We start from the raw sequence: 23,633 nt of genomic DNA on the forward strand, positions 1-23,633 counted from the left end.
ACTATCCGTTTTAAAAGCGGAAAAAATAGAAATTTTGAAAATTACAAATTTTTCAAATTTTTGGGTAAATTTTTTATTTTTTTTTATAAATAAAAATGAAATAGTTTGACCCAATTTTACCACTGTCATGAAGTACAACATGTGACGAGAAAACAATCTCAGAATGCCCTGGATAAGTAAAAGTGTTTAAAAGAATTCAGGTACCATGATAGTAAGAACCAAAAATTTGCTTTTCATGCGCACACATTTTTGAGATTTTCTGGTGCTCATGGCACATTTTAAAAGGTTGGAAAGACTAAGGCCTCTTGCACACGACCGTATACCCTCCGAGACATACGGTCCTTATGTCCCGTAGCAGCATTGATCGTGCACACGCGAGCACACAGCATCATAGATTACAATGATGCTGTGCATGTCGGGCCACCTGCAGGACTATTGTCCCGCACTCATATGATCTTAGGAGTGCGGGACAATAGCCCCGTGGGTGGCCCAATGTGCGCAGCATCGTTGTAATCTATGATGCTGTGTGCTCCCGTGTGCACGATCAATGCTGCTACGGGACATAAGGACCGTATGTCTCGGAGGGCATACAGAGAGAGGAGAGAGAGAGAGAAAGGGAGAGATCCTGTCGCTCCAGTTATGCATAGGATCAGTTTTTTTACAGGATCCTGTTGCGTCAGTTGTCATGCATTTGAGCCATTTCCATCTTAGATCCGTTTTTTTGATGGGAACAAAAATTGGATTTTTTGTACTCACCGTAAAATCCTTTTCTCGTAGTAGGCATTGGGGGACACAGCACCATGGGTATATGTCCAACTACCACTAGGAGGCACTAGACACAAAAAGTGTTGGCTCCTCCCAGGTGGGCTATACCCTCTCCACAGGCACGAGGCTATTCAGTTTGTACCAAAAGCAGTAGGAGAGAGAAGAAAAGCAAGGAACCAACAACTCCCGTACCGGGAAAGATCAAGAGACCAGCCCGGAGAAGCGGAAGTAAAAACATAGGGTGGGATCTGTGTCCCCCAATGCCTACTACGAGAAAAGGATTTTACGGTGAGTACAAAAAATCCAATTTTCTCGTGCATGGCATTGGGGGACACAGCACCATGGGACGTCCCAAAGCAGTCCCTGAGGGTGGGAAAAGAAGAGACGTGCCACCGGCTGGGCATACAGGTGCAGGAGAATGTGACCATGTGACCCAACAGGAAAAAACACGGAATGGGCAAGAGGTCTCATAACAAGGAAGAAACCTCAGAAGAAGCAGGGAAGACTGCCAGCACCCCAGGACAAATGTCTGGAAGAAAATCCCAAATGCAAGAAGGTGGCAAAAGGGAACACCAAGCGCAGCCAAGGGCTGGAGAAAAAAAAATTAGGACAGCACTGCGTGTTGGATCGACCCAACGCCCTACATTGTCTCAGACCCATAAACCTGTGGCCATCCCCTGAAAGGCCAGGGGAGAAAAGAAACAGGGAAGCACTGGAAACCAAACGAGTGAGGGAAGCCATAGCAAGGCTCACATGTGAAGGGAGAGGGACTCCCCTCACCGCAAGGCCAGGTGAAGAAGCCAAGCGCCCCATGTAAAGGCGAAAACCCAAGGCTGCTAGAGGAAACTGCCAACCCTTGGAGAAGGAGGGGGTTGTAGGTAAAAGCCAGGAACAAAGAACGATCGCTCCTGCGTCCCCAAAAACAGGAAACGAGGCACAAGCCTCCGAAAACAAGATAGCACTGTAAAGCGCAAGACCAGAGGAAACTCTGGGCATGTGAAGTATCATGGAAAAAAGGAACCAGAGACAGGCCCAGGCAACCTTGGCAGGAACACACTGGACTGACAGACATGGGAGTAGAAGAAGAGCACTCCAAACAGCCTAAGGAGGAAGGGGTCTACAACAGGAGGAGGTCCCTCCCGAAGGAGACCATACGGTGGAATTGCAAACCGTAGCACCAAACCACTCAATACCAGGTACTTTACGTGGGAGGATGGAAAAAAAGACAAATCCCAAGAGGACCTCAAATGAACAGGGACAGGGACTCCAGAAAGGAGTACCCAGATGGGGTCACAAGGAACCAGGAGCTGAACCACCGGAAGACAACGCAAGCCAGCATATCCAGGAAAGGCGAAAAGAAACCGCCATAGGGGAAGGGACATTGGCCATGGACAACTAGCCGCACCAAAAACATTGACCAGCACACCGTAAACATTGTCCCAGAGAGGGCAAGTACAGCAGCTCGGAGGTACCACAAAACGACAGACATCGATATGCATAAGGAATGCAGAAGTCGCCATGAAAAAACCGGGGTAGCCTACATAGAAATGTAGAAACCAGCTGCGACCGGCATACAGAAAACTCGCAGGGGGGAGAAAGTACCTGATAGGTACAGACGACGGCAAGGTCCAAGGGGAACGTCCCTCCGCCATGTAGTGCAACCAAGCATAAAATACAAGGGAAAACCGAAAACACCTGGACCCAGAAGGAACTACGGGGCCCTGACCGATACCAGAGCAATCAGCTGAAAATTCAGACAGATGTGTGGCGCTCAGTGGTCCCGTCCTTGACCCGTCAGGGAGGACGTCCAGCGACGAAAAAAAAAAAAAAGCCGTGGACCCAGAAGGATACCGTGAGGCGGACATCCAGCGATGACCGAAAACCACTGCCGCGGCCGATGCTCACCAGCTACATGTCCAAACAAGGTAGAAGATCCAGTGGAGATCCTTGTACTACACCAGGAATGGCCCGCTCAGCAATAGGAAACAATGTGAGTACTCCCCTATAACATGGGGTAACGCGGAGCACAGCATACCGTAGGACCTTAAAGAGAAAGCAAGAGCAACTCTAGCACAAAGGCCAACAACCACCTGGCCATGGAGTAGGAGGTTGAATGAGGACCACCCGCCGGACCAGACAGATCAGTCATATACTGGAGCTACCAGAAGCAGCAATAGACCGATAAGGTGGGGGATGGGCTGACCCACCCCTGCCAGATATGGTAACCATGCACATGCTGAACAAGGGTGACCTGGTGCTGACAGTGCCTTGAGCGGCACAAGGAGACCAATGAGGACGACAGTAACGGAGTGGCAGACGTATGGAAGAACCAAACGGATGGAACCAACATCTGCAGCACAGATTAGAACCCGTGGGCAGAAAACACCTAGTAAGAAAGAAACTGTCTGGGCCACAGATCGCACCATAGGGCCCAGCACTTGGGGTACTACAAACACACGCCTAAAATAAAGGTAAAGTGGCTGCATGTTGCCGACCAAGGAGAGTGGAAACATAGCCACAGCATCTGGGGATGCGACAGCATTCGGAGGGTACAGGTACACAACCTGTAAAGTAGAAATATGGCTGTGAAGAGGAACTTCATTTAAGATCGAAGCAATGTGGCCGCATGGTGCACCCCAGACCCAGAGAGGTGCAACAGCAACTGCGTTAACAATGGAACCCATAGGGCCGCACGGTACCACAAAGAACAAGACAGGTGCACACTACAATCAGGTAGGTGCAATGGCAACAGAAACAGGGCCGCATAGTACACCATAGAAGCCAGACAGGTGTAACGGCTGCAGCATCAAAGACGGTTCAGGAACTCTACCTATGAAGGAAGTAAGATGGCTGTTTGGTGCACACTATGATGAGGTAGGTGCAATGGCCACGGCAACTGGAGGAGGCCTCAAAATCTCGTCCTGTAAGGGAGAGAAAATGCCACATGGTACACCATAAAGCCGGACAGGAGGAACGGCTACCACATCCGGAGATGGTGCAGGTACTCTACCTGTTAAGGGATCAAGGTGGCAGGGAACAGACAGGTGTAACTGAACCGGACAGGGGCAACTCTATAGCAATAGAAAGTGGCCTCTATATCTCGCCCGTAGGGAGAAATGTTGCCGCCTGGAAGACAATAGAGCCCGCCAGGGGTATCGACCACAGCACCGGAGATGGCGTAGGTACTCTACCTATGAAGGGAGCAAAATGGCTGGGAATAGACAGGTGCAATTTCAACGGCAATTAAAGGCGGCCTGTAAATCTCGCCAGAAAGGGAGAAATAGTGCCGCACGGAACACCATAGCGCCAGCCAGGGGAATTGGCTACAGCATCAGGAGATGGCGTAGATACTCTACCTATGACGGGAGCAAAGTGGCTGGGAACAGACAGGTGCAATTGCAACGGCAATCGAAGTGGCCTGTACATCTCGCCCGGAAGGGAGAAATAGTGCTGTATGGAACACCCCAGAGCCAGCCAGGAGTAATGGCTTCAGCATCTGGAGTAGGTGTAGGTACACTACCTATGAAAAGGGGCAAGGCAGCTGTACAATTGCTCTTAACTCCCCAACCTACAGGAGGCGATAGCCGAGCTAACCGCTTGCCCAGAACAGGAACCCCCTGTAATGAGGTAGAGTGGCGAACACCACCACCAGGATGGGGACCCTGTGGAAACACTCTCAAATGTGTAGAGGATAGCCCCTGGTATAGGGGAACCAGGAAGGCTTGTCAGGGACAGCCTATGGCAGTGGTGCAGGAATCCCCCTGTTAAGGAGAAGGCGTACGTATCAGAGACACCGCGTAGGTGACTCAGTATGCTAAACACGGGGACGGCTGCCTTACCTGTGCGGTTGAATACCTGTGCGGTCAGGGGAGCACCATCCGAAAATCCACTAGAGGGGATACCAACCCTGGGTAGGAAAGGTTCCTCCGTCCACATTCGTCTTGACCTCCCAGAGGGCTTCTGTATGGAGGAAGACCGCCTGATGCTCTGTTCCGAGGGAATCGGCGCAGAGGTGTCCCCAGAGGCAACGGATGGGGTGACAGGAAGGATTCGTCACCAGCCTCAGGCCTGTCCTGGGGGGGATCCGAGGATGCCGAGGAGGGGTGGTACCCCGTTGAGACCACCCGAGGGAGTACCGTGAGCTACCCCTAGCCGAACCCGGGTGCAGGTACCCCTAACTGAGCGTGCCCCATCTGCAGGGAGGACCCTGGGAGGGCAGAGGTGGCCGCAATTTGGATTGGTAGCGGCCAGCGACACCGCCAGGGAGAGGCGGTCAAGGTTCCCATGGCATTGACACGGAGGGAGCCCATTCATGGGGGACCGACACAAAGGGATTGTTCGGGGAAAGGATCTGGGAAGAGGTACTGCACCCAGCAGGGACAGGCTGACCGCACGGCAGCCATTGTTAGACCCAGAGAGGTGCAGACAGCGGACGCACGTGAAAACACGTGGCGACCGAGGAGAGGCTGGGAGAGGAGATGCTCAAAAAGCAGCCAGCAGAGGCTGTCTATCCTGACCCGGACGCCCTGTTCCCCCAAAGAGGCGCTGCAGCAGCTTGTCCCCCCAAAAGAGGTGGTCAGTAGGGCTGCAGGGGACATGAAGCAATTGAGGGGAGGGAAGGGGTTAACCACCCCCTTCAGCAGAAAAAACACGTTAGCCCAGGAAAGGGTGAAGAGATAGCCCCTCCCAAGGGCCGGGCGGGGCTCAGAAAAGCCCGGGAAGCAAGGAGGAGGGGCCGGGAAGATTGCGGCCTAGCAGGCCCAAAAGCCGGGGCCTCGATTTATTAAGGCGGCCGGGAATGGAGCGAGGGGGGCGGGGCGAACCGCGGCCGACAGAGGGCCCACCGAATCATAAAAATAGGTGAGGAGGGTAGGGGGGGAGAAGCGACACCTAGGGACAGGTGGATCAGGGCAAACGGAGCACCTGGGAGCCGGGAACGGGCCACAGAAGATGAGGCCTAGTCCCGGCAGAAGCCGGGGACTAAAGTAGCGGAGAAGCCAGGGAGAAGACTGTGTGGCCAGGGAGGAGAGAAAAGACCAACCAAGGGAGAAGAGAAGGGAGGGGAAACAAGAATATAACCCCCCCCCAGAAAAAAGGGGGGGTTGGCTAGGGGGAAGATGGAGGCTCCCCAGGACCCCCAGCTAAGGTGGATCCCATCCCCCTGGCCACAGGAGGGAACCTAACCCTGGGGCAGGGACACAGGGACAGGGGAGTATACTCACCATCAGATATACTCACCATCCGATGTCTTCGGGCGCAGCAGGGTCACCCCTTCGGCAGACTCAACACGGAAACCGTGGGAATGCCGGCAAGCCACTGCGGATGCAGTCCGTGGGGACTGGGTGACCGGCGATGGTACCGAAGTACGCGCCCGCAGGGGGGCAACTAAAGTGGAACACGATGGAGCCCCAGCCTGCAGCAGGTATAACGGTGGAGAACACCGAGACCTGCGGAAGAGAGAAAAAAGAAAAGAATAAAAATAAAAAACAGCAGAACCTGCAAAAAAGCAGGACAGGTCTGCCTCCTACGGACACTAGACTAAAACTGAATAGCCTCGTGCCTGTGGAGAGGGTATAGCCCACCTGGGAGGAGCCAACACTTTTTGTGTCTAGTGCCTCCTAGTGGTAGTTGGACATATACCCATGGTGCTGTGTCCCCCAATGCCATGCACGAGAAAGTACTGCATGCAGGACTTTTTTCCCCATCTAAAAAAACGGATCTCAGAAGGAAATGGCTCAAATGGATGACAACTGATGTAACAGGATCAGTGGTTTTTTACAGGATCCTGTTTTTTTCCTCCCTCTCTCTTCTTCTCACGGATCAAAGAACGGAAAGCTAAACGATGATGTGAATGCACCCTAAGCAGAAGCAGACGTGGCCTCCTCAGCCCAACATATTTAAAGGGGTTGTCCGGGTTCAGAGCAGTCCATCTTCACCTCTCCGGCCCCCCGACATGAGCAATGGAGCATTCAATGCTCCAATGTCCTCCTTTGCTCTGAGCTAAAACTTGCAGGGCAAAGGCATTTGTAGGCATCTCCATAGGGATTGCTAGGCTGATGCTTCCGCCCAGCAGTGAGCCCGGTGATGTCACCGGCACTAATGGGCGGGCTTTAGCACTACCCTAGCCTGTAAAGCGGCTATGGCAGTGCTAAGGTCCACCCATGAGAGCCGGTAAGGTCACGAGAACACTGCTGGACGGAAGTCTCCTCCTTGCAGTGTGCCAATGCAAACAAAAAGCCCTTGCCCTGCACAATTTAGTGGGGGCTCTGAACGCGGACCACCCCTTTAACATAATTTACATCAGAAAAATTGGCATAAATTATATCTGGCACACAAACAGCACAACAGACGCAACTAATTTATTAAAGAGTGTGCGCCTCAAATTTGCCACATCTTCCTTCCGTGGACTTTTTTTTTTATTTTTTACAAAAGGCCCCATTGTAACAATACCTATTCTTGTCTGCAAAATCTCTGCTCTTGATACTACGAACAACAAAGCCACATCAAGGATCATTTTGCAGCCAACATACCGCATCAAGGACAGCTTAGCGAAAATTAAACAGCTGAGTAAAATGACCCAACAATATTTACCCAGCATTCAGCCTGCTCCGGAAATCTTCCTCTTCTTCCTCCTCGTCGACTTGTTGTTGAGCCGAAGACAATTCCGCTGCCTTCTCTAGAGCCATTTCGCTGAGCCGCTGGGCTAGAATTAGTCTCTTGGAGCGCGAGGCATACTTAATAGCCAGGTTCATCACGTTCTGAGTCATGAGCTCGGCCAGTTCCATGCAGCGAAATTCACGCTCCAGTTTGCAAGACAACTGCACAAATAAAAGGAAAAAATAAGCACAGATATACAGGTGTATTAAAATGTGTTTTATAAACAGTCCTGATCAAAAGTTTAAGACCACTTGAAAAATGGCAAAAAATCCTATTTAGCACGGCTGGATCTTAACAAGGTTCCAAGTAGAGCTTCAACATGCAACAAGAAGAAATGGGAGTGAGACAAAACATTTTTTGAGCATTCAATTTAATGAAAACATCGAATAAACTGAAACGGGCTGTTTTTCAGCTGATCAAAAGTTTAGGACCACACCTCCAAAAAAAAAAAAAAAAACAACCCCCCCAAAACAGAAATCCAACTTTCTGCGTTTCCATGAGGTGAGTGGGAACATTTCTCCAAGTGGTGAAGACGCCGCACGAAGGCCATCTACTGTCTGGAACTGTTGTCCATTTTTGTAAACTTCCCTTGCCATCCATCCCCAAAGGTTCTCAATTGGATTTAGATCAGGGGAACACGCAGGAACGGCCAAAAGAGTGATGTTACTCTCCTGGAAGAAGTTCTTTCCCTTAAAAAAACTCTTTGGTTGCTTTTGCAGTATGCTTTGGGTCATTGTCCATCTGCACTGTGAGGCGCCGTCCAATGACTTCTGAAGCATTTGGCTGAATATGAGCCGATAATATTGCCCGAAACCCTTCAGAATTCATCCTGCTGCTTTTGTCAGCAGTCACATCATCAATAAATACAAGAGAAGCAGTTCCATTGGCAGCCATACATGCCCACGCCATGACACTACCACCACTATGCTTCACTGATGAGGTGGTATGCTTAGGATCATGAGCAGTTCCTTTCCTTCTCCATACTCTTCTCTTCCCATCACTCTGGTACAAGTTGATCTTGGTCTCCTCTGTCCATAGGATGTTGTTCCAGAACTGTGAAGGCTTTTTTAGATGTCGTTTGGCAAACTCCAATCTGGCCTTCCTGTTTTTTGAGGCTCACCAATGGTTTCCATCTTGTGGTGAACCCTCTGTATTCACTCTGGTGAAGTCTTCTCTTGATTGTTGACTTTGACACACATACACCTACCTCCTGGAGAGTGTTCTTCATCTGGCCAACTGTTGTGAAGGGTGTTTTCTTCACCAGGGAAAGAATTATTCGGTCATCCACCACAGTTGTTTTCCGTGGTCTTCGGGGTCTTTTGGTGCTGCTGAGCTCACCGGTGCGTTCCTTCTTTTAAAGAATGTTCCAAACAGCTGTTTTGGCCGCGCCTAATGTTTTTGCTATCTCTCTGATGGGTTTGTTGTGGTTTCAGCCTAATGATGGCTTCACTGATAGTGACCGCTCTTTGGATCTCGTCTTGAGAGTTGACAGCAACAGATTCCAAATGCAGATAGCAGACTGGAAATGACCTCTGGACCTTTTATCTGCTCAGTGTAATTGGGATAATGAGGGAATAACACACACCGGCCATGGAGCAGCGGAGAAGCCAATTGTCCCATTACTTTTGGTCCCTTAACAAGTGAGAGGCACATATGCAAACTGCTGTAATTCCTGCACCGTTCACCTGATTTCGATGTAAATACCTCAAATTAAAGCCGACAGTCTGCAGGTAAAGCCGACAGTCTGCAGGTAAAGCCGACAGTCTGCAGGTAAAGCCGACAGTCTGCAGGTAAAGCCGACAGTCTGCAGGTAAAGCCGACAGTCTGCAGGTAAAGCCGACAGTCTGCAGGTAAAGCCGACAGTCTGCAGGTAAAGCCGACAGTCTGCAGGTAAAGCCGACAGTCTGCAGGTAAAGCCGACAGTCTGCAGGTAAAGCCGACAGTCTGCAGGTAAAGCCGACAGTCTGCAGGTAAAGCACATCTTGTCCGTTCCATTTCATGGACCTGACTGTATATACACACAACTTTTTCTAAGTAAGGGATATTTGGCTTGTGGGTGAAATTTGAGGATGAACTTAAGACGCCCTCTGACCTTTGCAGGTGAACTTAATGTAACCTTATGAATGCTTCAGTACTTTTTGCACAACTTGCTGTTCTCTAACAAGGAGCTTAATGGCAAAATTCACAACAGATGATTGATTCATGAATTGCCCAATAAATTTCCTGGTAAGAATTGGTATTTAAACAGTGCTCCTCATCATCGTGTTCACATTTTGACATCATGATACCAAGACGACACCCGAGAAGTGGACGTCCTTTGGCCACATCCCACACTGATGACCGCTTTATTGTGAACAATGCCCTGCGGAACCAGATGATCAATGCCACACAACTCCAGGCATATTTAAGGGAGGTGAAAGGCACCCAAGTGTCATGTCAGACCAATCCAAACAGTTTACATCAGCATGTTCTGTGTGCTAGACGACCTGCAAGGGTACCTGACCACCCCACCAGGCGCAGGCGTCAGGGCCAGGGAGCATCTACGCTGGACGAGGGTGGGCCTCAGTGCTGTTCACTGATGAAAGTCAGATCACGCTGCTGAGCAGAAATGATGGCCGCCAATGATGGAGGATACCATCAAGGAGAGCGCTGTGCATCAGCCACTGTTGTCACCAGATGAGCCTTTGGTGGTGTTAGTACAGAACTGCCCTACACTGTGTGAACGGTCCAGTGACAAGCCCATACTACTAGACGAACATCATTAATCAAGTCATGGTGCCTCTGCATGAACAACACAGGCCCAATTTCATCTTCATGGACGACAATGCACCAGCTCATCGAGGTGGCATCATTAGGGAACGGCTGCTGGAGACTGGGGGACCTCAGATGGAGTGGCCTGCACTTTCTCCAGACCTGAATCCCATTGAAACCTATGGGATCAGCTGAGTCGTCGTGTAGAGGCTCGTAACTCTGTACCCCAGGACCTCAATGACCTGAGGGACGCCCTTCAAAAAGAGAGGGATGCCATGCCTCAGCAGACAATAAGTCGACATGTCAAGCTGTAATAGATGCTCAAGGCCACGTGACAAGTTATTGAGACACTGACATTTTGTGGGGGTGTACCCAGCACTGGGGTCGGCTTTTGTTTCTATAAATTGTTTGATATGAGGAAATCACTTTTGCTGCTTCTACTTAAATACCCGACTTTCATGATATATCATCACTTGGAGCCGTAACCCTGTTTTCCATAAACTTCACCCGAAAGCCAAATATCCCTAACTTTTTGAGAGTAGTGTATATAACCTAGGAGGTGATATCAATGGTCAACGTCAGGGTGGTTTTTCTTGCATGTCCACAACACCTAAGTAAATTCCTGCGCTGCTCTTCATTCATATATCTACCTGAAAGAAACCAGGGTTATGCAGTACTCACAACTTTGTGTGTATACGGGATAACCATTTCTCTTCATGTGGATATCTGATCGAAGACAGTTTTTGTGTATACTGATTGTTTGAAAGGGACCTACTTCAACTGGTCTGTGCAGCGTTTTTCTCTTAAACATTGAAATAAGGGCTATTGGTATTTATTTGCATTACAGAGTAAATTCCTGACAATCCTGTTGTAACAGCGGCGGCTGTGCACCGCTGTTCCCCTGCTTACAGTCGCGGTCCCGGGCACAGTGTTCAGCGGTGCAGTCCTGGGCTCTGTCTGTGTGGGTACTGTTGTTCTGGGATCCACTCCACAGTTTGATCTCAGCCCTGGCCACAGCATGCTTGCCGTTTGTTTCCTGCAGCACTTCCTTAAGGGCCAGCACGCGTCACTTCCTGGGCTATATGGGTTAGGCCAGGCATCCTCAAACTGCGGCCCTCCAGCTATTGCAAAACTACAACTCCCAGCATGCCCGAACAGCCTACAGGTATCAGCCTACAGCAGGGCATTGTGGGAGTTGTAGTTTTACAACAGCTGGAGGGCCGCAGTTTGACGATGCCTGTGTTAGGTCATGTGACCTCGCTGACCTATCCTAGCCCTCCTGCGCATATATAAGTGGCTCAGCCCCCTTCCCAGATGACTAGTGTCAATGGCCTTTGGTCCTGCTAAGGTTCCTGTTTTCCGCTAGTGTTCCTGACTCGTATCTGTATTCCTGGACTCTGCTACCTGTGTTAGATCCCTATATGCTTGCCTTGACTCTCCTGTTGCCGATCCGGATTGCCTGACCTGTACCTGTGCCACCTGCCCTGACCTTTTGCCTATCTGACTACGCTTCTGCCTCATCCTTCGGTCCTGCACCTCTGGTAACTTTCTCTGGTACCTCCTGGACCAGCTGCCTCGTGTGCCTATCCTCCTCAAGAGGTAGTGACCTGGTGTTCCCCTCGGGAAAGTCTATCCCCACCATCAGGGGTACTGTGAAGATCCAAGGGTTCACTTAGACAGCGCCCTTAGAGGAGGTAGGACACGTGGCTCAGTGGGTTCACACTCGCTGGTTCATGACACCTGTGCTTTCCCCAGAGGGGACGTTATTCAGGGAATTCTGGTGTGGTTCTTCATCTAGATACATATCTATGAAATTATTTATAAATTCCTCCTATGGAGTTCGGTGTGCCACGCTATTGTGATGGGAGTACACAGGGAGCTGATCTGCACCACCCACAAAACCAGTTCCATTAGTAAAAAGCTGCTGCATATGCGAGTCTGTGTTGTATTGTACCTGGGCGGTTAAATATATTTTGGTTGTAAAGTATATTGTATGCAAAAAGTGTTTCTCCCAAGGAACCATCTCGCTATCGCCCCCTTGTGGAAGTATATTGTGTAACATGGGTATTGTGTCATGGCATATATGTGTACATATATTAACTATATACTGTACTATAGAACAAAGAAGAGGAGAGCGCAATGTGCAGGCCCGGATGAGGGTATGAGGATAGTCTCTCACCTGATGGAGTTGTGCTGGGGGCACAACTACCAAAAAGCACACATCGAGTGCTGGGGGCACAACTACCAAAAACACACATCAAGTGCTGGGATCCTCGCTGCTGCACGTCCTCCTACCTGTGTCAGATAGCAGGCTCTCAGCTGCAGATTCAGAAGATAAAACAATGGATGATTTTTCTGCCAGCGTTTGCAAGGATCACAAAAAGGCGCTTGTAAGCTAGAAGATGATTGCTTTATTGTTGTCAAACGCCTTTCAGGGTTGGCCCGACCCCGAAACGCGTTTTACATCAATAAAGCAGTGATCTTCTAGATTACAAGCGCCTTTTTCGTGATTCTAGCAGCGCCGACAGTAAAAAAAAACTCCATTGTTTTACCTTCTCAATCTGCAACATATTGTATATATAATTACCTATTTCATATTGGGTAGGGGTTGTTTTGTAGTTGATTGTACTGTATATTGTATTACACTAATTTCATATGGACTCATGTATTATTGTATATATTTTATACTGCTTTCATATATAATTAGCTGGTTTTTGGTATTACTCAAATATATTTTATTATTAAAACACTGTTGTGAATCTCCGGTGCACACACCGTACAGTTATAGGTGACAGAATTTCGGTTTACTTATTAGTTACCCCAAGCTCCAGGTATTTAGTTATGAATATCAATAATCTCCAGCCCTGTAACTGGTGATTTTTATATTTTATATACACACACAAACTATAAATAATCATAATTAAAAACTCATACTATTATACTCACAGCAAACATCTTCATTAACAATTCCTGCTGTTCCTTTTCAGCTTCGGTTTTTATATTGTCATCACATTCATATCCATTTTTAGCCAAATAATCAAGATAATTGGTGAACAGTTGAGACCTCCAGTATTGTTCCTGGGAGAGAAAAAAATAACACTCAAACATTACACATTGGCTCAAATATACACACTAAACCAGGGATCAGTAACGTCTGGCACTCCAGCAGCTTGGAGTCCAGCTGTTGTGAAACTACATCTCCCATCATGCACACTTGCTTGGCTGTCCTCTGAACTCCCACAGAAATAAAAGGAGCATGCTGGGAGTTGTAGTTTCAAAACAGCTGGAGTGTTGTTGACCCCTGCACTAGACTAACAATAGGTCAATATAATTAAAGCCCTGAAAAAGTCATTTAAAATTCACTTTAGCGCATTGCTATACGCTACGCTTGTATTTATGGCCGGTCTATATGGAATACATAGAATGTCCAGTACTAATACTTCCTTAACGGCCTTTTACACAGGGTGAGAATCGGCCAGATAATCGCTAACAAGGGTTCACAGGAACACTCATTAGCGATTATCTGGCGGTGTAAAGATGCCGCTGATTACTAAACGCTCATTCATTGGGATCTATGATCGTCTGTGTAGGCACCTAAATCGTCATTTGCAGACAGCAGATTGTGCGGTCTAAACACGTCCTCCTGCTGGTAAATGAGTCTGTATGGGGACGAGCGATGGCATTAGCCATTACTGCTCCCCATGTTGTGGTGAAGATCACTGCATGTAAATACAGTGGTATCCTCCACTGACGAGCAGGCGATCACTTGCTGAATTATTCTGTCTGAAAGGGACCTTTACTTGCTTGACACTAATTGCTTGCCGCATGAATCACATTGCATTCCTCTCCTGTAGACTTTCACCTAGTTATGTTGCAAGCACATGTCCTCCTAATGTCCGTTTTCTTACCTCCATCTGTCCCTTCTCTGTAGTAATTTGACAGTAAGGAAATTTGAAGGGCAGAATAGCCACAGCTGGACGCGGAAGCGTTGGTGGAAACCTTGAGCCTTTACAAGGGATGCACCTTTAATTACAAAAGAAAAAAACATTTAAAAAAACGTCAACAGGTAGTCTTCTGCAGGTGTGGTGTGTTTAACTCCGTACGATTCCTTTTTCTTATGCAATATCCAGGGGAAGTCACGGACATATGGGGGAGAACTTCCAATTGGGACACCTTTTTACCAGCCAAAACAGTGGCCTACAGACGGATAATTCTACATCAGGGGTCAGCACCCTTTGGCCGCTGTGTAACTACAATTCCCAGCATGCTCCATTCATTTCTATGAGAGTTCTGAGGAGAGCAGAGCAGAGCAAGAATGCATGCTGGGAGTTATAGTTTCACAACAGCTGGACTGCCGGAGGTTGCTTATTAGATCCAGTCCGGCCAGCAATGGACTGCGGCGTTCATGTGTGTGAATTCTTTGCTGCGGCCAAGTAAGCAAAGCCTGGCAAGGAGAAGCCGAGCAGTAGCGCTAGATCTAATAGGCAGGTAATGCGCTTTTTTCTACAATTTTTTAATTTTATTTTTTGCATTTCCCACCATTGTCTGTGTCTTTGACACCCCTTTGATTCTGAATGCTGCATGGCCCCATTTAAGACTCGCAAGTGTACTGCAGATTCTGCTGACATTCCGACACTGTGCCCCCCCACCTGTGCCAGTGACGTAATGAAGAGGCTCACTAAGGCAGCCCCCTTTTTATCTGTTATAATCAGCCATGCTGGAGAACGTTTTTATGGCCCCAGACAAGTCTTGTAATGTTAACTTTGCAAAGCAAGCAATGAGCAAATGAGATGATTAATGGTAACTAACCTTAACTGCTGGGGGTTCTCATGGACACCAACCACCCAGCAGTGATCTGACTTTCCTTTGCAATGTTCCCTGGTGTTACACACGGGCGTCCAGGTATGTCCAAGGGATCTGTTCAGCAGCCGCACAACACCCTCTGAATCTACGTAACAGGGGCTCCCTAATAACAAAATGTATGTAAGTTACCATTGCCCTCATAGTAAAGTAGATCATCAACGTTCAGTCATGCTTTTTAATAGGGGGAGGTTTAACACTCTCATATTTGGCGTTCTGACCTATAGTTGTGTATGCGAATGCCATATACAGTATATGGAAGCCATTACACCATGGGCCACACAAATTATTTCTCATCTAGAAGGAAGATAGCTCTTCTCAAGATGAAAGAAAGTTAATCTGCATATTTTTTTCCTAGGGGCATTGCCCGTAAGACTCCTTACAGCGGCTGGCAGTCTCCACAAGTTTACTGCATTGAAACTTTTTATTTTTAATAGGGACTTCAGATGCAGCCCACGACTTAGACTCATCACAGGGCCACACATAACGTTTAGGGTCCATTCACACGTCCATGTGTGTTTTGCGGTTCCGCAAATTGCAAAAACACGGCCACCAGCAGTGTGCGTTCTGCACATCGCCGGCACTCTCATAGAAAAACGAGATTTTTGTATAACTTACCAGTAAAATCTCTTTCTCGCTCTTCCTTGGGGGACACAGGAACTCTTGGGTATAGCTTATCTCCATAGGAGGCGTGACACTAAGTAAAAGACTGTTAAGCCCCTCCTCCAGCAGCTATACCCTCAGCCTGGAGAGAGAGACTTCCAGTTATGTGCCCAAGTAGTGCAAGACAAAGGCAAGGAGTAACCAAAACCAATACCAACAAGCCAGAAAAAAACACCCGAAGGCCAACAAAAAAACAATGGGCGGGCGCTGTGTCCCCCAAGGAAGAGCGAGAAAGAGATTTTACTGGTAAGTTATACAAAAATCTCGTTTTCTCGCCCAATTCCTTGGGGGACACAGGAACTCTTGGGACGTTCAAAAGCAGTCCACAAACAGGGAGGGACCACAATCAAACGCGAACCAGGCACCGTAAACATCAAGGCACCGCCGCCTGCAAGACCAAGCGGCCCAAAGCAGCATCCGCCGAGGCATAAGTGTTCACCCTGTAAAACTTGGTGAACGTGTGCAAAGAAGACCAGGTGGCCGCCTTGCACAGCTGCTCAGCCGAGGCACGATTACGCTGAGCCCAGGAAGCCCCGACCGCTCTGGTAGAATGAGCGGTAACACCAAGGGGCGGATCCCTGCCCCGAGCACGGTAAGCCTCAATGATAGCCATCTTGAGAAAGCGGGCAACAACCACCTTAGACGCCGCCAGTCCCCTGCGCGGACCCTCCGGAACCACAAACAGAGAATCCGTACGCCGAAAGGGTCTGGTCACATCCAGGTAGATCCTGAGAGCCCGAACAACATCCAGACGGTGAAGCTCCCGCTCCCGGGGATGCGACGGGGCCGGACACAGAGAAGGAAGGACAATATCCTCATTCAGGTGAAAGGCGGACACCACCTTCGGAAGAAATTCCGGAACAGGACGGAGAACCACCTTGTCCTGGTGAAAAACCAAGAAGGGCTCCACGCAAGAAAGAGCCGCCAACTCAGACACACGCCGAAGGGACGTGATAGCGACGAGAAAGAAAACCTTGCAAGACAACAAGCGAGGGGAAACCTTGCGCAGAGGCTCGAAAGGGGAAGATTGGAGAGCCGCCAACACAATGTTGAGATCCCAAGCAGGAACAGGAGGGCGATAGGGGGGAGCACAGTGAGCAACCCCCTGAAGAAAGGTCTTAACCGGACCGAGCGGAGCCAGCGGACGCTGAAAAAGGACCGAAAGAGCCGAAATCTGACCCTTCAGGGTACTGAGACCCAAGCCCAGAGCCAGACCAGACTGCAAAAAGGATAAAACCGTAGGAAGGGAAAACCTCAGAGGGGGAGTCCCCAAGGCCTCACAGAAAACCAAATAGGCCCGCCAGGTACGATAATAAATCCTGGCCGAGGCCGGTTTTCGTGCACGAATCATGGTACGGACCACGTCAGCCGAAAACCCCCGCCGCGTCAGGACCGCGGTTTCAATAGCCACGCCGTCAAACGTAGCGACCCTAAATGCTGGTGGAAGATCGGCCCCTGAGAGAGGAGGTCCTCTCTGAGAGGCAGAGGCAAGGGAGCGTCTGCCAGAAGCAACATAAGGTCGGCGTACCACGGACGACGCGGCCAGTCCGGGGCGATCAGGATAGCTGGCGTGCCCTCCGCCGCAATCTTCCGAAGGACCCGCGGAAGAAGAGGCAGGGGCGGAAACACGTAGAGGAGCGAAAACTCCGTCCAGGGGAGGACGAGCGCGTCCGCGCCGTAAGCGTCCGGATCTTTGGCCCTGGCCACGTAGATGGGAAGTTTGTAGTTGAATCTGGAGGCCATGAGATCCACGTCCGGACGACCCCAACGGAGACAAAGAGACTCGAAGACGTCGGGGTGCAGAGACCACTCCCCCGGGTCGATCGTCGTCCGACTGAGGAAATCCGCCGCCCAATTGTCCACCCCCGGAATGTATACGGCCGAAAGGGCCGGAACATGAACCTCCGCCCAGCGAAGGATCAGAGACACTTCCCTCATCGCCGCCGCGCTGCGAGTGCCCCCCTGGTGATTTATGTACGCCACAGCCGTGGCATTGTCCGACTGGACTCGAACAGGGCGACCCTGCAGCAACGAAGTCCAGTGTCGGAGCGAGAAAAGAATGGCTCTCAGCTCCAGAACATTGATCGGCAGTCTGGACTCCGACGGAGACCAAGTGCCCTGGACGGACCGGGGAGGAAACACTCCCCCCCACCCCCGCAGACTGGCATCGGTGGTAATCACCAGCCAAGTCATTGGCAGGAAGGACTTCCCCTGAAGAGGGGTCCGCAGCCACCAGAGGAGAGAGGAACGAACCTGGGGGGAAAGGGGAAAATGCCGATCCAGACTCTCCTGGGACTTGTCCCAAGCGGACAGAATGGCCGTCTGAAAGGTGCGGGAGTGGTACTGCGCGTAAGGAATCGCCTCGAAGCAGGACACCATCTGACCCAGGACCCGCATGCTGAACCGGAAAGAAGGACGGCGGTGGGACAGAAGGCTCCGAACCGACCGATGGAGGAGCAGGCGCTTCTCCAACGGAAGACGAACCACCGCTGAATCGGTATCCAGCAGCATCCCCAGAAAGACCAATTGCTGGGAGGGAACCAGAGAGGATTTGGGTAGGTTGATAACCCAACCAAACTGGCGCAAGGTCTGCAGCGAGAGATCCACGCTGGCTGAAGTCAGTGACAGAGAAGGCGCCTTGATCAGGAGATCGTCCAGATATGGAAGCAGAAAAACTCCCCTGGAACGAAGTAAGGCGAGGACCGGGGCCAGGATCTTCGTGAAAACACGAGGGGCCGTCGCCAGCCCGAAGGGAAGGGCAACGAACTGGTAGTGTTCGGACCCCACTGCAAAACGCAGAAAGCACTGATGACACCGTGCGATTGGAATGTGAAGGTAGGCGTCCTGGATGTCGATGGAGGCCAGGAACTCCCCCTGTTCCAGAGAGGCCACCACCGACCTGAGCGACTCCATCCGGAACCGCTGAAGACGAAGGAAGCGGTTCAGTCGTTTCAGATCCAGAATGGGTCGCACCGAACCCTCCTTCTTGGGGACCACAAAAAGGTTCGAATAGAACCCCTTGAACCTGTCTCCCATGGGAACCGGGATGATGACCCCTTTGTCTAGAAGAATCTGAACGGCAGCAAAGAAATCGGCCGCCCCTCGGGAATCCCGGGGAACCCGAGAGCGAAAGAACCGAACTGGGGGAAGGGACGCAAGCTCGAGTTTGTATCCGGAAGACACAACCTCGAGAGCCCAGGCGTCGGAGACGTGCGCCTGCCAGAAGTCCCTGAACAGGAGGAGACGTCCCCCCACCCGGGTGGGTGGGGGCGCACCTTCAGGCGGGGGGCTGCTTGGTCGCGGGAGCGCGAGCAGGTTGAGATTTGCGCCAGGAGGGCTGGGTCCGAAAAAAGGGTTTCTTACGCCTGTCCTGGACAGGATTAGTGGACGGACCAGAAGCGGAGCGAGGAGCGGAAGCCCTACGAGAAGACCTGAAACGGGGGAACGAGGGACGACCACGAGTGGAGCTCCTAGCTTTGGATTGGGGAAGATGAGTACTCTTCCCCCCCGTGGCTTCCGAAATGATTTCATCCAAACGGGTTCCGAACAAACGAGCACCAGAGAAAGGAAGGCTAGTAAGAGACCGCTTAGACGCGGCGTCCGCCGACCAAACCTTTAACCAAAGCTCTCTCCTAGCCGACACGGCCAGAGCAGATGAACGGGCAATAAGAGCTCCTGCATCCAGGGATGCTTCGCATACAAATTTTCCAGCCTGAACTATAAGTTGAGTCAGGGCACGGAGGTCTTGAATAGGGACGTCAGATTCAAGCTCCAGATCCAGCTGAGATGCCCATTCTGAAACCGCTTTACCCGCCCAAGCGGAAGCAAAGACTGGCCGAAGTGCGGATCCGGAGGCCGAAAAGATACCCTTTGTAAGGGTCTCTACACGGCGGTCTTCAGTGGATTGTAATGAAGAACCATCTGCGACGGGAATAGCCGTGCTCTTGGACAAACGGGCCACAGGGGGGTCGACCTTGGGAGGAGACGCCCAGTTTGTGATGCAATCCGCCGGAAACGGATAACAAACATCCAACTTTTTTGGCGGGGTAAACCGTGCATCAGGACGGGCCCAGGCCTTAGAAACCACTGACGAAAAGTCAGCATGGAGGGGAAAAACCGCCGAAGCCTGTTTCTGGCGAAAGAAGGAAACACTGGTTTTCTCAGGATCAGGAGGATCATCGCGAATTTTAAAGGTATCACGGATACTGTTTATAAGGTGGCCCACAGCAGAAGCCAGCTTTGAAGGCAGCGCCGAATCCATATCCCAATCGGAATCAACCAGCTCCCCCTCAGAGGGCAAATCCTGCAAGGAGGAAGGGCCCGACTGAGAACGCACCCTTGGGGGGGATACCGAGGCATCCGAGGATGACCGGTGATCCACCCTAGGCCGCTTCTGGGATTGGCGGGCTCTAGAGGAATCGCCTGCAGAGAGAGACTCAGACGGGTCGGCCAGGACAGCGGACCCGGAGGGCCCAGCAGGGGAATCATCCGGCTGCGACAAGGGCAACGCATCTGCAAGTCGGCCCACAACGCTAGTGAGACTAACCACAGCCTGGGAGAGGGATCTAGCCCAGTCAGGGGGATCCAAGAGGCCAGGGGGTGACACAACAGATGGCGGACCCTGCGATGGGTCTTTGCAAAGCGAGCAATGCGGATCAGACTGCCCTTGAGGAAAGGGCGCCTTACATGCGGTGCAGGTATGGTACCAAGGTCCCACTGGCACTAAGGGGTCAGACATGTTGGTAGAAGCAAAGAAAAAAACCCGAGTCCAGGCCAGGGGGCTACAGTGAGGAAGGGTCAACAGTCCTACCAGGTCACAGAAGGAAGCTGCAGCAGCAGAAGAGCGGCGGTGTGCAATCAGAGCAACGGTCCGTCCTGCAGTGAGCTCCCAGAAGCACGCCGGCACGAGAGTGGGCGGGACTAAAGAGGCGCGGGAAGAAAGTCGTGCGGCCTCTGAATGAAGATCCGAAACTCCGCCCCCCGCCGAAAAAATTATCGCGCGCGCGCGCGCGATTCAAAACCCGCGCTCCACCATCACAGGACCCCCGAATGGCCCCCGCCGAGCGGAAGCAAGGTAGGAGCCCAAGGAGGAGGGCCGGGAGCCGGCGTCCTGCCATGCAACGGCACAGCGGTCGCATACCCGGCCGCCCTCAAACAAGTCTCCCCCATGAATCATTGCCGCCGCGCCGCTCCAGACAAAGCAGGGCGCCCGGCCGCCGAATCGCGCCTGCAACAAGGCCATCAGTAAAGGGGAGTCAGAGAGGAGCACCGAACCCTCCGGAGAGGGGAGAGAGGGAGGGGGGGAGGGGGAGGGGAGCGGAACGGCTGCACTAGCCACCTCACCTGCGACGTCTTCACCCTCTAGTCCATCCAGCTGGGACGCCCCTTCAGCCACTGGCACAGAGTGACAGTAGCTGGAGAGGGGCTTGCAGGTGGGCGACCCAGAGCTGGCGGGATACAGGGGAGCATGAGCTGCCCTGATCCTCCTTTTCTTCTGTGGGGGAGGCAGCAGGGCGGATAACCGGCCCTGGTGCAGCTCAACCCCGGGAAAACAGAGAAGTCTACTGCGACTCTGTTGTCCCTGTGGAAAAATCCAAGTGAAAAAAAGTAAAAATAAAAAAATTAAAAACTCTAAGTCTTCACAAGACAACTCTGCAGTGCAGAGAGTGTCTTGCCTCCTTGACACTAAGCAAAAAACTGGAAGTCTCTCTCTCCAGGCTGAGGGTATAGCTGCTGGAGGAGGGGCTTAACAGTCTTTTACTTAGTGTCACGCCTCCTATGGAGATAAGCTATACCCAAGAGTTCCTGTGTCCCCCAAGGAATTGGGCGAGAAATGCCTTTTCTTGTCCGCAATTGCGGACAAGAATAGGACATGTTCTCCTTTTTTGGGGAATGGAAGTGCGGATCCGCAAATGCAGATAGCGCATTCCGGCCCCATTGAAAATGAATGGGTCCGCACTTTTTCCGCAAAATTGCGGAACGGATGAGGACCCATTTTGCGGACGTGTGAATGGACCCTTAGCCAGGGAAAGGAATAAAGGTATATACACCTGCAAATGATCCAATAGATCGACATGCTACACCGTCTCCATTAGGGCTGTTTCAAACGAGCGAGTCCATTGCAGGAATCACACTCCATGTGTGAGCGCGATTTCCACAATGGACCCGCGCTCGTGTAAAACAGCCCTTCACTGTGGCTGCTCAGTATTTGTGTGGCCAGCAAGTTATCATGTTGACGTACCTACATATATTGCTATACTGATTAAACAGATCGATGGAGAAATAAGAATAAAGGAGACAAACAAAACTTTGTGGTTTTATTTATTTTTTCTTCAAGCGACAACTGATTTACTGCATCTTGTGTTGTCATTTCAGCAGAATTGTGGTTTTTCATGAAAATACTTATCCATCTGTAATGTTATGTCAAGCTGCTAATTAATTGCATATGCTAATTACACAAGATTAAAGTAAAGCAGAAAATGCTGTAAGAGTCATGAAAGATGTATCTTGCTGCCATCTTGTGACCAACTGCAGAACTGCACTTACCAGGAGTTTTCGCCTGTAATTTTTTTTTCTAATTTAAAAGGATTGTCTGTTTTTTTCTTATGGATAATCTATTCTTTGGATAGGTCATCAGTATCTGATCAGCGGGGGTGCTAGATGTTTGAGAAGGCAGCAGGTCAGTGACATCACAACTATAGGTCATGTGGCCTGGGTGCAGCTCAGCCCCATTGAAGTGAATGGGGCGGATCTGCATCCAGTCCATGTGACCTATAGTCATGAAATCACTGGCCTGTGGGAAGTAGCAAGGCAGCCATGTATCTACTGCAAGCATGCTGCCTTCTCAAACAGCTGATTGTCAGGGGTCCCAGATGTCGGACCCCCACCAAGCAGATGCTGATGACCTATCCTTTTAATTGATAGATTAGATGACAGGCAAATATTCTACACAAACAATACATTTTCAACAAAACACGTCTATTGTATATATCAGACACTACCTCAATAATCCATATCTGATGAATGTGTGTATTCATTGTTACCAAGGCAGAGAAACAGATAAAGATAATTTAGTGATGTCATCTGTGTCAATGTTCTTAGAAACGCTACCCTATGTTTTTTAGGCTTCATGCACACACCAGTCCTTCCTAATAGTCCTTCCCAATAGGAAATGAAGGATATATCTGGAGGCCTACAGATATGCAAGTGGTTAATAAAAAAAAAAAAATCTTGGAGTGACCTGCACCTAATTTATTACAAAGTGCACAGCTCATAATAAATTTGGCACAGTTTGGACTGTAAGCATCCCTAAAATTAGGCAAAAATGTGCAAAGTCAAGGCTGCCCAACCTGCGGCCCTCCAGCTATTGCAAAGTTACAACTGCCAAAATGCCTGGACAGCCTACAGCTATTAGGGCATGCTGGGAGTTGTAGTTTTGCAACAGCTGGAGGGCCGCAGGTTGAGCATCCCTGTGCTAAATTATTCCATTAACAGGCAACATACTTCCCACTAAACCTCACCAACTTTTTATTCTTTTTGGTGTAAAACGTGAAACCAGTGTGCAATCTGCAAAAGCTTTAGTCTACTTTCACACTTGCGGCAGAGTGATCCGGCATGCCGGACCCAGCAAAACGTATGCCAACTGATGGCATTTGTAAGACTGATCAGGATCCTGACCAGTCTTAAAAATGTATGTCTGATCAGTAAGAAAAATGAATTGAAATACCGGATCCGTCTTTCCGGTGTCATCTAGCAAAACGGATCCGGCATTTATTTTTTCCAGGAAGGACGGATCCAGCATTTTGAATACTAATACATTCCTATGGAAAAAAAATGCCGGCATTCAGGCAAGTCTTCAGTGTTTTGGGCCGGAGATAAAACCGTAGCATGCTGCGGTATTATCTGTCCTGATCAGTCAAAAAGACTGAACTGAAGAC

General features: G+C 50.2%; 1 protein-coding gene and 1 long non-coding RNA gene across 3 annotated transcripts in view; one reads left to right on the forward strand and one right to left on the reverse strand.

Annotated features, from left to right (window-relative positions):
* LOC122924951 overlaps positions 1 to 23,633 on the forward strand; it is a 59,521-nt gene that overhangs the window by 34,475 nt on the left and 1,413 nt on the right. The gene's annotated exons all lie outside the window — the stretch shown is intronic.
* Positions 1 to 23,633, reverse strand: part of WDHD1 (WD repeat and HMG-box DNA binding protein 1) — a 148,696-nt gene that overhangs the window by 33,230 nt on the left and 91,833 nt on the right. For both annotated transcript variants that reach the window (XM_044276483.1, XM_044276484.1), the window contains 4 exons: positions 14,983 to 15,139; positions 14,082 to 14,196; positions 13,120 to 13,251; positions 7,357 to 7,583 (listed from right to left, as the gene is read on the reverse strand). In XM_044276483.1, coding sequence (XP_044132418.1) covers positions 7,357 to 7,583; positions 13,120 to 13,251; positions 14,082 to 14,196; positions 14,983 to 15,139 — 631 coding nt within the window. The remainder of the gene's footprint in view (positions 1 to 7,356; positions 7,584 to 13,119; positions 13,252 to 14,081; positions 14,197 to 14,982; positions 15,140 to 23,633) is intronic.

This window comes from Bufo gargarizans, chromosome 1 (genome assembly GCF_014858855.1).
Source record: "Bufo gargarizans isolate SCDJY-AF-19 chromosome 1, ASM1485885v1, whole genome shotgun sequence".
NCBI classification, from domain to species: Eukaryota; Metazoa; Chordata; class Amphibia; order Anura; family Bufonidae; genus Bufo; species Bufo gargarizans.